General features: G+C 46.2%; 1 protein-coding gene across 1 annotated transcript in view; it reads left to right on the forward strand.

The window, feature by feature from the left end:
• Window positions 1-504: 504 nt before the first annotated feature.
• Window positions 505-13,597, forward strand: part of LOC308512361 (cyclin-Q-like) — a gene marked incomplete at both ends in the record, with an annotated part of 74,308 nt that continues 61,215 nt past the window's right edge. The window contains one exon of the mRNA XM_081082131.1: window positions 505-1,312. Within this exon, the coding sequence (XP_080938257.1) occupies window positions 505-1,312 (808 nt within the window). The remainder of the gene's footprint in view (window positions 1,313-13,597) is intronic.

The raw sequence follows: 13,597 nt of genomic DNA on the forward strand, positions 1-13,597 counted from the left end.
AAAATGTCAATGGCGTATCTCACAGACCTAGAAGAAAGTTTACAAAAATTCCTATGAATTTAAGAAAAGACCCCAAATAGTTACAGCAATCTGGACAAAGAAGAACAAATTTGGAGGGATCACAATACCAGATATCAAGCTATACTACAAGCCACCATTCTCAGAACTGCCTCTTACTGGAACCAAAACAGACATAAAGACCAACGGGACAGAACAGAGAACATAGAAGTCGACCCTAACCATTATGCTCAATTAATATTTGACAAAGGGAGGCAAAAGCATAGAATGGAGTCATACAGTCTCTTCAATAATTGGTGTTGGAACGTGGATGGCAGTCAGGCCTAGGCAGGGCTGGGTAGGTGGGGCGGTGTAGGGCGGGGCGGGACGCAGAGGGGCGGGGCCCGGCTGGGCGGCTGTGCACTGTGCTAGGACTCTGCTGGCACAGGCACTGCATTGGAGACTCTTGCCCTTCCCGCGGGGTCTGGGGCCTCCCAGCAGGGCCCCATGGAGAACCTTAGCCTGGACAGCTGCAGAGAGGAGGACGCGGCGCCAGGCGCCAAGGGGTGGCCCGAACCCCAGGCGAGGGTGCACTTCCTCGTGACAAGGTTCATCATGGAGGTAGGTGTCAAGCTAGGGATGCAGTCCATTCCCCTCGCCACCGCCTGTGCCATTTACCATAAGTTCTTCTGCGAGATCAACCTGGACGCCTATGACCCCTACTTGGTCGCCATGTCTGCCCTTTACTTGGCTGGCAAAGTGGAAGAACCGCCCCTGCGAACCCGTGACATCATCAAGGTGTCCAACAGGTACTTCCACCCAGGCAGCGAGCCCTTGGAGATGGACTCCGTAGTCTGGGTGATCCAGGACAGCATTGTGCAGTGCGAGCTCCTTGTGCTGCGGGTACTGCGCTTCCAAGTCTCCTTTCAGCACCCACACAGGTACCTGCTCCACTACCTAATTTCTCTCAAGAACTGGCTGAATCCTTACAGCTGGCAACGGACCCCCATCTCCGTCACTGCCTGGGCCCTGCTGCGGGACAGCTACCGCGGGGGGCTGTGCTTCCGGTTCCAGGCTCAGCACATAGCGGTGGCGGTGCTCCACCTGGCCCTGCAGGTCTATGGGGTCCAGGTGCCCGCTGAGGCCATGGCCGAGAAGCCATGGTGGCATGTGCTTAGTGGCGACCTTACCAAGCCAATCATTGATAACATTGTGTCTGATCTCACTCGCATTTATACCATGGACACAGAGATCCCCAAAGACAAGCCTGGGACACTCGGCTGCCAGGGGACAGCGCCACCACATCGCCCTGAGGGCCGGTCCCCAGAGCACTGGCAGGGGGGACTGGTTTTGTGCTGCTGGAGACAGGCCGGTGAAGGCGATGACATGCTGCCACTTTGATTCTCAGGCTTTGACTGTCCCTGGCAGCCAAGGTCCAGATGGGGATGGGCGCTGCACCTCCCACGGGCAGGAGGGTGCTGCGGGCAGGAGGGTGCTGCGGGCAGCTCTGAGGCCTCCCGGTCTGCTTTTGTCCTTTGAAAGGACGCAGACTACAGCCGAGGTTTGGGATCAGTGGAAGGAAAATCAAAGAACGGATGGGACTGTGCCCCAGGGGATTTTTTTAAAGGCCAGATTTAGAGAAAGTATGACTCAATTAACATAGAGGAAATTTTATTTTGTTTCATTGAAGATATTACAAAGCCAAAATAAAAACATAATAATAATTGGTGTTGGACTTATAGCACAGATACATGCAAAAAAAATTAGTCTAGACCACCAACTGACACCATACACAAGTATAAATTGGGAATGAATAAAGGACTTAAAAGTAAGTGGGTAACCATGAAAATCTTAGAAGAAGCAAAATATCAGGCATCTGTCTCAGCAATACCTTTACTGATACAGCTCCTAGGGCAATGGAAACTGAGGAGAAAAGAAACAAATGGGACGACGTCAAATTAAAACACTTCTGCAAAGAAGAAGCGGCCAACAAATACAACAACAACAACAACAACAACAACAACAACAACAAAACAAGGAAGTCCACTGCCTGGGAGAAGATATTTGCCAATGTTATATCAGATAAGGACCTATTCTCCAAAATTCATACTGAACTCATCCACTAAACAAAAGGAAGATCAACATTCCAATAAAAAACTGGGCACCACCACCACGAAGGCCCCTTCTGACTTATGGTGGCCCAGTTCCTTTGATGATTATTACAGCCACACAGGAGATGGATATGATGGGGGCACGGCAATTACTGCAACAGCCGATGGGACACCCCTGTAAGAGGTCCTGAGTGTGGTGCTGGCGGCGATCACAGGATACACCATGTATGCAAGAGAGAGTGAATCATGCAGTACAGTAGCTCACCTGATTGGGAACTTGGGGAGTCAGAGCCGAAGCCCCTGTGACAGAGGAATTAGACACTGAAAATAAAAATGATGCGGTACAGACAATATTTTATTGTAAGGAATTTGGCTTCTGTTATTTAAGAATGACAAAAAGCAAATGGTAGGTTTGGGGGAAGCATCAAGAATTGTAGGTACCATTATGAAGTTTCAGGATTGGAGGCAAGGTTTGAATTGTACAAGGTTGCTTCCTAAGTGCTGATTTAAATTACAATATACTTAAATGTTTAAATTTTACATATTGTATTGTTAACATATTCAGAATATAAGCACAACCAACAGACCAACAGAGGCAAGACACTGGGAGTGGGTGACAAGAACAAGAGACTAGTGATAGAGGAAGCCGGAGGGAAGGTCAGTAGAAAAAAAGAAAGAGACATATATATTATTTTTTGTAAAACCTTAAACACTAACATTACAAAAAATTTTCAGAAGAACGTGTTCTGCAACATGGGATTTCTTGTCTGATTTTACAACAAACACAGAAAAGCAGTCCGTTTGGATGGTGAGTTATATTCATGGCCCTAAATTTCCCAGGGTGTCTATGACCATATGTGCATGAAGTCTTTGAAGTGAACTGCATACAAAATGAAGCAGTGTGTTATTTCGTCATGGCATGCTGCCCTGTTTTCCAGTTAGGGAGGGAACACAAATGAGGTATTCTCCTTGGAAAACCTAAATGGATAAAAGGATTGAAGAACCTCTGACAAAGCTGCAAAACAAGGATTCCTCCAGCTCTGTGGCCCACACTTTGCCCCCTAAGATACTGATAAGGAGCAGGCCGATCCCACTGGCCCCAGGAGTTAGAGGAGACCTTGGGGAAATGGGAGATGGTAGTGAGCAGCAACAGGGCAATGTGGCGTGGCAGCACAGCAGCCTAGGCCTCAGCATGAGGAAGATTCACAGACACCTGTGGAAAGGAGTATAGGAAGAACATGTCATGGCAGCCCCTGTTGAGGGGCAGGTGGAAAGGCCTGAAGGTGCTGTGGGTGGCCTAGAGGGAGAGTTCAGAGGAGGGGCTGAGGTAATCTGCTTTGACTCTGAGTGACAGTGGACATGCACACTCCCTCCTCCTGCCTAAGCCCCCCTGCCTGAGCTGGAATTGCACTGCCCTTGTTGTGCTGGTAGTTCCTGTCTCAGCCACACACCCTGCGGCCCTGGTGTTACAGGCTGTTTCCCTCCCAGCATCCAGGTGTCCCTGTGAGAGAAAAATAATGGCCCAGGAACCTGGCAGCACACCAGGGGAGAGCCCAGGCAGCCCCTCCTCACCCGTCCTGTCCGCTCACTAGGGGCCATCATCCTCTCATAGTACTTCAGGGGATTGAGCCACAGGTCCTTGCTGATGATCTGGTAGGGCAAACAGACCTGGGTTAGGAGAACACAGGGACCCAGATAGAAACCCAAGCAGCAGGCGGACACAGGAAGCTGCATGCTGGCATGGCCAGTGACATCCCACCTCAGCAATCCTGCCAGATGCTGTCACACTGTGGTCAGAGAACCAGTAGAAGAAGCTGGCGCTGCTGTCCTGGAGCCTGTGGCTGTAGACTTCTCGTTCACAATGCTGGTACCACTGAATGGGAGTGGCACGGGACAACCTGTATCCTGCAGGAGAGGGGTATGTGAAGCTGGGTACATCGCCTTCCATCCCTGCCCACCACCAGCTGCAGCCCATGCAGGGAGCCTCCTCTTACCTGTGAGGGTGATGAGATACTCCTTCACAATCACATGGTTGCGGAAACAGGGGTTGCTGTGGAAGTACAGGCTAATGGTGCAGCAACCCCAGGGATGCCTGACTTCCCTCACCTGCAGAAGGAAAGTGGATCCAGGGAGTGAAATCGCAGCCCAGTGCTGCCGCCTGTAGCTGTTTTCAGGGACAGGCCATTTCCCCACCTGCCCTCCACTACTCCTTGGACCAGGTGCACTTACCTTCAAATCAATCACATGGCCAAGCATATTTTCATCTTGGACGCTGATCAGGGCCGACAACTCTGGGTGGTTGACAAACTGCTGTGGGTCAAGGAGCCTGCAACCTGGGAGCTGGGCATGGACCAGCTAGAAAGAGCAGCCTGGCCTGGCCTCTCCTTCCCTTAAGGCCACTCCTTCTCCATCAAGGGCAGAAAGGGGCACAGCACCACTCTGTTTCCTGACAGACCCTGATGCCCACCAGATTGTTTTGTGCTGAGGGCTTGACAGGCTACACATCACACATTCCTGCTTCTGACTGAGGAACTGGACATAGAGACGGCCTGTAAGGCAGCGTTAGTTAGTCCCAGAACAGCCCGTGCAACACAGCCCTGTCTGTGGGCATCAGCCCCTCGTGTATGCGTGCCTCTGCCTTGGAGCTGTGCCCCTGGACCCCCTGGTAATGCTTCTATGGTTCCTGTACAAGACAGAGGGTGTCTCCAGGATCCTGGGCCAGACCAGGGCGCACTGCCCCTAGCTTGTCCTCAATGTTCTTTTCTAGGGGAACCATCCCCGCTTACACCGTTCTCCTGCACTGTCCCATGCTCCTTGTGATCCTGCTCCTCTACCCTCAAGGATACAGCTGTGAGCCAGAACCCAGGGATGCGCCGGATATTGAGGCTTCTCCGTTTGAAATAGGGCTTGAGCCTCTGCCGAGTCCTCACCTGAGCCGAGAGAAGGCCCTGCTGGCTTGCTCGTTCATGGGCTCCATCTCCAATTGAAGGGCCTGGAGCACCTCCAGAGGGGACCAGGTGACTTGGCCCCGGGCCCTGACTGGGCCTGCTCCTGCTGCACTGGCTGCTCTTCTTCTGGCTTTGCTTTGGCCTTGGACTGAGGCTCCACCTCTCCCACCTGTTTCACTGCCTCCATGGTGCACTTCCCCTCCCCCTGCAGGACAAACTGCTCCCCTGCAATTAATTGCTCCTCCATCCACCCCTCCTCCTGGTGGTCACTCCCTTGCAGGTCACCTGGAGCCTGTGCCTCCAGCCTCAGCTCTTCACTCACCACCTCCTCCTGCCTCCCCCTGCAGATCTGGGAAAACCTCCTCACCTGCCCACTTGGCCTGCCATGGCACCACCTGCAGAAGGCCCTCGGTCCACAGGATAAACTGAGCCTGTGCCTGGAACTCCTCCCCCAGGCCCTACTTGTCTTCCCCTTGCTCCTCACTCTGGGTTCCCTGCTGCACCTCACTCTCCTCTCCCTGCACACACTGCTCTGCAGCCACCCAGTCCTCCCCTCTCCCGCACTCAAGATCAAGCCCAACATCCTGGCCTGTGTCCAACCTCAGCTCCAGGGTCTCAGCCTCCCCCACCTGCATGTAGTCCTCCCACTCCAGCCCCAAAGCTGCCCTCTGAACTTCCTGTGCCCTTGTGTCCTGGGTATCACCACTTCCCTGCACCGAGGTGAAGCTGAAAGCCTCCTGGATCATCCTGCTTGCCCTGTCCTTCCTGGTGCAATGGCCCTGGGGAGCCCTGTGAATCCTCAGGCGCCCTGCAGCTGAAGGCCCCCTAGTGGAACTGAGAGGAAGCGCGCTGCCCCCAGGAGCTCCTCAGTCTCCCAACACAGCCTCACTCTGGATGCCCCCTGGCTCTGAGACTGGTGCTGTGAAGGAGCAGGTGGTGCAGAGCCTGCTGAGTCCAGGCAAGGTGCTTGCTCACTGGTGCATGCAACCAGGCCCTGGTGTGCTGAGTGGGTGCACACTGGGCTCATGCACAGGCGCTGGTCATGTGAACATGTGGTACAGAAGGCACCTAGCCAGGCCCAGCCTGCTGTTTCTGGTTGGGCTCCTCAAAAGCCTCCTCCAATCACGGACGGGGCAGTGGGTGTCACCCTGCGCAACCCCGCCCCTCACTCAAAGTTGTGGTGTAGGTAGATGGTAACTCGGAGGTATCCTATTATCTCTTCATTAGCCAGAAAACGGAGATTTTGAAAGCTTAGAATCTTGACCTGACTGAAAAGAAGGAAGAAATGGTGGAACTTGAAAATGACTTCAGGTTTTCTCACTGTGCTGAATGAAGTCAAAAACTGCTGCAGTGAAATATTTTACCCGTTGTTCTCCCGCATGAACTACAATAATAATGTGCTTTTTGTTGACATTTACTGCTGTGTTGCTGACAATTACCTGGAAGAGAAGTTAAGGGGATTCAATGGGTTGGAAAAAGTTGAGCTAAATCAGAAAGCAGGTCTAATTAAGCAAGTTTATTCTCTATCAATCTATAGACACACACACACACACACACACACACACACACACACACACACATATTTATATGGCTAAGGTGACTCGTGCATGTGCCACACGTTTGAAGCTCTTGCTGGCGCAAATTGCATGCATGTGTTTTAAATCATCCTTGTCAACCTGAATTTGGTTGACACTGCTATTATAGAGAAAGGGCAAATAGCAGTACTAAAATATTTCTTCTAATTAATCTCCTTTCAATGTGCCCAAATCCATGCACCTGGCCACTGGTATTCTAATAGTGGCAAGATATCATCCGTGAATACTAATATTCTATTGGGCCAGGACATGCCAAATTGGTCACACATATCTATATATATAAAAGCGTAAGCGACATTATGAGTGGTTGGTACGATGCACACCGTCCACCAGGACGCAGACGCTGAACACAGGAGCTTCCCCCAGGTGGTCAAGGCTCTCCCACAGCGAGAGCATCACTCAGCCAGAAGGCGGGCTAATGGCTGGAAAGTGCAGCTGTGACAGCCTGAGCCTCTGCTGCCTATGTGACAAGACTACGAAGCAGTGGTGGCAGGTGGAGTGGGGCTTGGATGAGCGGGAACAGAGCACCTGGCTCCAGCTTGGGCTCCTGCCCGGCTGCCTGCCGTTTCGTGCACTGCTACATCCCTCAGGAGGTTTCAGACCTAACCTGGCAGTCCCACATCTCTCAAGGGGTCCCAGATTGCGTGAGGGCACAGAACAGGCTGTGCGACGCCACCGGTGCTTGAATTTCGTTCACCAGGCTTCTAGTCATTTTATTATTTATCACCGATTTAGCATGGTTCTCTTCTAATGCTGAATAATTTAAAGGTATAACCTGAATTTTGGTAATGATGGCCATTGAGATTTTACTGCTCTTTAGCGGTATTATTTAATGGCTTATATGAAGAGCACTAATCTCCCTCAAAATATGAGAACTATTACATGTCCCACAAACAGTACTATGCTTCAGTGCTAATTCTTTCCACTAATGCCCCTAAGGGAGCCTTTCACTAATTTTCTTTGCTCATTAGCTCATCCAAAATTGAAATGGGAAGGCTGCTTGTCTATATTCAAGTGCAGAGGCATATTCTTCTTAACTACACTGATGCTATCAATACTTTCAATTTTACAACATAATTTATAGTGAGGGTCTCTATGTTAGACTTGAAAACATCTCTTTACTAATATGAATAAGTCACGTTTATCTTATTTCTTCACAAGTATGTGCATGCTCTGATTTAGCAACTTTCAATACCTGACTCTTTCAAGTGTCCCTTTCCACCCGTCTTTTCATTAAAAACAGGCCATCTGAATCCACACTGATCACTTTTCAGCCTGTTGTGATAATTCAGACATTCCTTGGGTTACGTTGGACTCGAAGTACATAAGTTTTGTGGTTACGTTGCCATTCCCCATTTATTTATTAAAAAAAAAAAAGTTTGAGCATTTCTATGTATTTACATATATGCTTTATGTTTTCTTATTATTCATTTACCACAAGAAAGGTCAGCAATTGTTATCTTTCTTTTAATTTTTTTTTAACTGTTGCACGCCATTACTGCTGTGTATGTGTGCTCCCTGTGAGTGACATACGTGCTTATGTAGGTGGGTTCTGACTTACGCGAATATTGCATTACATCCCACTGCAGGAACGCGTCAACAATGTAACGCGAGGAACTACTAAACTTGTATCCTATTGATTAAGATGTAGTTATTTGGTCTCCATATTTCTTCAATACATATATGGTTGTTGGAAGTACAAATTATATCTTTATATATTAATGTGTTAATTAGAATTTTCACTCAATAAAAATAAATGCCTTGTCCTTACAAAAAGATCTGGCCTTATAATTGAATGGCCTAATACATATTAGAGTAGGGCACGACTACCAAAGTTCCTCAGAAGAATATGGGTTGAAATGAAGAGTATATCCTGCCTACCCCTACTTGAAACAAGAGCCTTAGTTGAGCTCCATCATGATCCAAACAGAAACAGAAACAGTAAGATACATGGCAGGTTTCTGGTACTATATGCCTACTGAGCATGCCTCAGTGCACATTTCCTGACGGTGCTATTGATCAGAATGTGCACTCACAGGACATTACGGCCTTCATGCACAACTCCATCCTGAAACCACATGAAAAGGGGCGTATTGGACAAGAATGTTAGCAGGGACTTTACAATGCAGAGGGATTCTGAAGAAGATTGAAAAAGGTGGCAGAACCCTAGCCAGTTTGGAACAGTGGACAGATCACCGACCTTCAGGCTGAAGGGCCCAGTTTTGATTCAGGTCAAGGGCACTTGCTTGGGTGTGGGCTCAATCTCCAGTCTGGGGCATGCAGGAGGGAGCTGCTCAATGAATCGCTCTCATGACTGATGTTTCTAACTCTCACTTGCTCTCTGTTTCTCTCTGAGATAAATAAAAATATATTTAAAAGAATGGTGGCAGAATCATGGATGCAACAGGGACATGCTCCCAGGAACAAACTGATATTCCAACTGAAATACAGAACAACTTCCTGAATAATCAATGGAAAACTCACAGGACAGAACCCTGACACCTAGGACTGAAGGTGGAGGCCACTTAGACACTGGTAGGAGGAGAGGAGGCTTGAAGGGGCGGGCCTGACACCCACAGACAGCAACTGAAGTCTCCGAGAGATATCTCAGCTGTGGAGGACTGCCACTGAGAACTCTGGGTCTAATCCCCAAGCTGGGCCTCTTAGCAGAGAGCACCAGAACTGAGGAGGGTACCCATATAACCTGTGGATGTGAATAGCAGCAGGGCACTGTCTGTCAGGGAGAGACAGCTACAAATTCTGGTATCCTCTTAAAGGGCCAGCGTACAAATTTCCCTGTGGAGCCACACACCTTGTGCCCTGGCAAAGGGAGGGTGAAGTGGACTGGAGCTGTGAGGGTAAAAGCCAGAACTGGGGAGTCAAGGGTTCCAGCACAGAAGACTGACACTTCAAGCTTCCTGGGAGGAGTCATTTCCTCATGCAGCAGAGAAAATCTTTCCCATGCAGACATTTGCCTTTCCTGGAGGGGAGACAATTAACACACACTACTGGGAAACACCTTCCCCTGAGGACACTTAAGAGATTATAAATAATAATTAACCTCCACACAGAGGCAACTGCCCCACCCTGTTGAAACAAACTCTTGCTATAACCTGAGGACCCTTGCCTTGGAAGCAAGTTAAGTTGGAATCCTATCAGTCTATAGACAGAGGAGGTCTCTGGAGGCTTTGAGTCTTTGTCTGACCTAATTAGTCAGAAACATCCTTTAACAATGTTCTGCACTAGAGACTGATAAGCAGACAGGTCTACCTAACTTGTCACCACAAACCCACACAGAAAGCCAGAAAGAGGAAATACATAAACAATCCTCAAATGAGAGAACTGGAGAATTCTCCAGATAGAGAGAGAGATGAAGCATAGAGAAGACATTTATCTGAATCTGACTTTAGAGTTATGAAGGAAAAAGAGCTCAACAGCATGAAAAAAGATATAGTGACTATGAAAAGAAGAACAGTCCTAGATATAAAATGACATAATACAAATAAAGAACATATTAGAAGGAATAGGCAGATATTAGGGAAAGCTGAGGATCCAATCACTGATTTAGAACAGAGTTAAAAATATCATCCAATAAAAAAAAGACAGAAAAATTAAGATTTAAAACAAACAAACAAACAAACAAACAAACAGGAGGACCACTTACATAACAGTATTAGAATAGCCAGTGTGCCAAAAGTGGCAGGAAGGGAGAAAGGCATAGAGAAGGTCTTTGAAGAAACAATGGCAGAACACTTACCTAACCTGGTAAAGGAAAATCCCACACAAGATCAAGAGCCAAAGAGAACCCCAAAGAAGAAGTACTCAAAGAAACCCGTGACCAGACACATCATAATTTAAATGCCAAAAATTAAAGACAAAGAGAGAATCTTCAAGGCAGCAAGACAAAAGAAAACTGTTAGCTATGAAGGAGTTCCCATAAGGCTGACTCCTGATCTCTCATCAGAAACTCTACAGGCCAGAAGAAGATGGCATGAAGTACTCAAGTTAATGGAAAGCAAGGATCTGAGACCAAGATTACTATATCTGGCAATTCTTTCATTCAAAATAGACGGTCAAATACAGAGCTTCCTAGACAGAAAAAGGCTGAAGGAGTACATCATCTCCAAGCCAGCTTTACAAGAAATGCTACAGAGATTGCTGTAATGAGAAGGAGAAACAGAGACAGAAACTTAGCCACACAGAAAAAAAATGGAAAGAAATAAATAAATACCTATGAATAATAACCCTAAATGTAAATAGGTCAATGCTCCAATCTAAAGGTGTAGTGGAGCCAAATGGATACAGAAACATGATGCAAGTATATGCTGTCTACAGGAGCACCATCTCAAAACAAAAGACACACACAGGATGAGAGTGAAGGAATGGGAAAAATTTCCATGCAAATGGAAAAGAAAAAAAAGGCCGAAGTAACAATACGCATACCAGAAAAAATAGACTTTAAAATAAAGGCCATCACAAGAGACATAAAGGTCACTGCATGATACTAAAGGGACCAACCAACAAGACGATATAACCCTAGTAATCATATATTCAGCCAACATAGGAGCACCTCAATATATATATCTCAAACAAACAAACAAAAAATCAAAACAAACAAAAATTCTAGAAGACTTTAACAGAGAGTGTGACAAAAGGACAGTCACAGTAAGGGACATTTATCACCCCTCTGACATCACTGGATAGATCTTCCATATGAAAAAATAACAAGGATGCAGAGCCTCTAAAGGACACACTGGATCCATTAGATTTAAGTGACATTTTAGAATAGCGGTTCTGAACCTGTGGGTTGCGACCCCTTTGTGGGTCGAATGGCCCTTTCACAGGAGTCGCCTAAGTAAAGGGTGTCCCACAATTCACGCAAGAAGTAATTTTGATAGAAAACAAGGTTTATAATTAAAAACTGTACATTTTTATTGATTCATAAAGAAAGTAAAAGAACTGCACTTGGAAAACTACAGGACATTGAAATGGAGATAAAGATATCAACCAATGGATTCATATACCATGTTGAAGGGTTGGTAGACTTAACTTCATTAACATCTCCATACTACCCAAGGCAATCTATAGATTCATTGTAATCTCCATTAATATACCAACAGAATATTTCACAGACACAAAAAATCCTCGAAAAAATTCAAATGGAGTAAAAATAGTCTGAGCAATCCTGAGGAAGAAGAAATAAGTTGGCGGGCTCACAATACCAGATATTAAGCTATATTATAAAGCCACCATTCTCCAAACTGCCTGCTACTGGCACTAGAAAAGACATATACTCCACTGAAACAGAACAGAGAACCCAGAAGTGTACCCAAGTCATTAGGCTCTATTATTAATTTAAAAAGGAGGAAGGAGCATACAATGGAGTCAAGACAGTCTCTTCAATAAATGTTAGGAAAATTAGAAAGATACATGCAAAATAATGAAACTAGACCACCAACTTACACCATTCACAAAAATAAACTCAAAATGGATGAAGGACTTAAACATCAGATTAGAACCTATAAAACAAACTTATAAGATTGCCTATGTAGCAATATATCAGATAGGTCTTCGCAGTATCTTTATTGATACAGCTCCAAAGGCAATGCACACAAAGGGGAAAATAAACAAATGGACTACGTCCAAATAAAAACCTTCTGCACAGCAAACAAAATCCTGAAGAAAACAACCAGAAAGCCCACTGCATAGGGAGAACATATTTGCCAATGGTATCTCGGATAAGTGTTGAATCTCCAAAGTTTTCAGGGAACGCACACAAATTAACAATAGGAAGATAAACAATCCAATCAAAACATGGGCAAAGGACCTAAATTAACACTTTTTAAAAGGAGACCTATAAAAGGGCAAGAGACATACGAAAAATGCTCAAAGGCATGAACAGTCCAAGAGATGCAAATCAAAACGACAATGAGGTACCATCCACACCTGTCAGAATTGCTGTCAGAAAAAAATCAACAAACCACAAGTGCTGGTGAGGATGCAGAGAAAAAGCAACCCTTGCGCACTGCTGGTGGGAATGCAGACTCCTGCAACCACTGTGGAAAACCATATAGAATTTGCTTAAAAAATTAGAAATGGAGCACCCTTTGACCAAGTGTTGTCTTTTCTAGGTATATATCCCAATAAATGAGAAAGGCCAATCAGGAAAGATATATGCAACTGTATGTTCATACCAGCCCAATTTACAATAGCTAAGATTTGGAAACAGTCTAAATGCCCATTAGCAGATGCACGGATGAATAAACTGTGGAACAATTATACAATGGAATACTCTACTGCTGTAACAAAGAATGAACTCTTATAATTTGAAACAGCATGGATGGACTTGGACAGCATTACACTAAGCAAATTAAGCCACTCAGAGAACGATAAATATCACATTATCTCACTCATTTGTGGAATATAATGAACAACATTAGCTGATGAACAACAAGACATCCAGATACAAAGAAGCATTGATCACACTGTCAAACCTCAGAGTAAAGTGCTGGAGGCAAAGACCAACAGTAGTATGTGTTTGTGTATGTATACGTGTGTGTGTGTGTGTGTGTGTGTGTGTGTGTGTGTGTGTGTGTATGGAGGGCTAATGAACTTTGGTATGAACTTTGATATTCAGCAGCGCTGAAAATCAGCATTATATTACACGGCTGTTGGCAAAATGGCTGAAGGCAATCTTGCTAACCTGATAATTGAACTTTACTACTGATATGCCTTTTTGCTTTGCTAAAGGGCATATATGAGAAACCTACAGCCAAGTAAATGAAAGCTGATGGGTGCTGCATTTCAGAGAGCCTCTCCCCAAGAGAAAAAGGTCTCCGCCTGGCTCCCCAATGCCTTCTAAATTTATAGTTGTTGTCTAGTGTATTCATTTGTGTACAGCTCCTTTCCCAGATCCTGAATCATTGCAGCAAAAGGTTGCAACATT

Source organism: Myotis nattereri, assembly GCF_964212035.1.
Source record: "Myotis nattereri genome assembly, chromosome: Y".
Classification (NCBI taxonomy): Eukaryota; Metazoa; Chordata; class Mammalia; order Chiroptera; family Vespertilionidae; genus Myotis; species Myotis nattereri.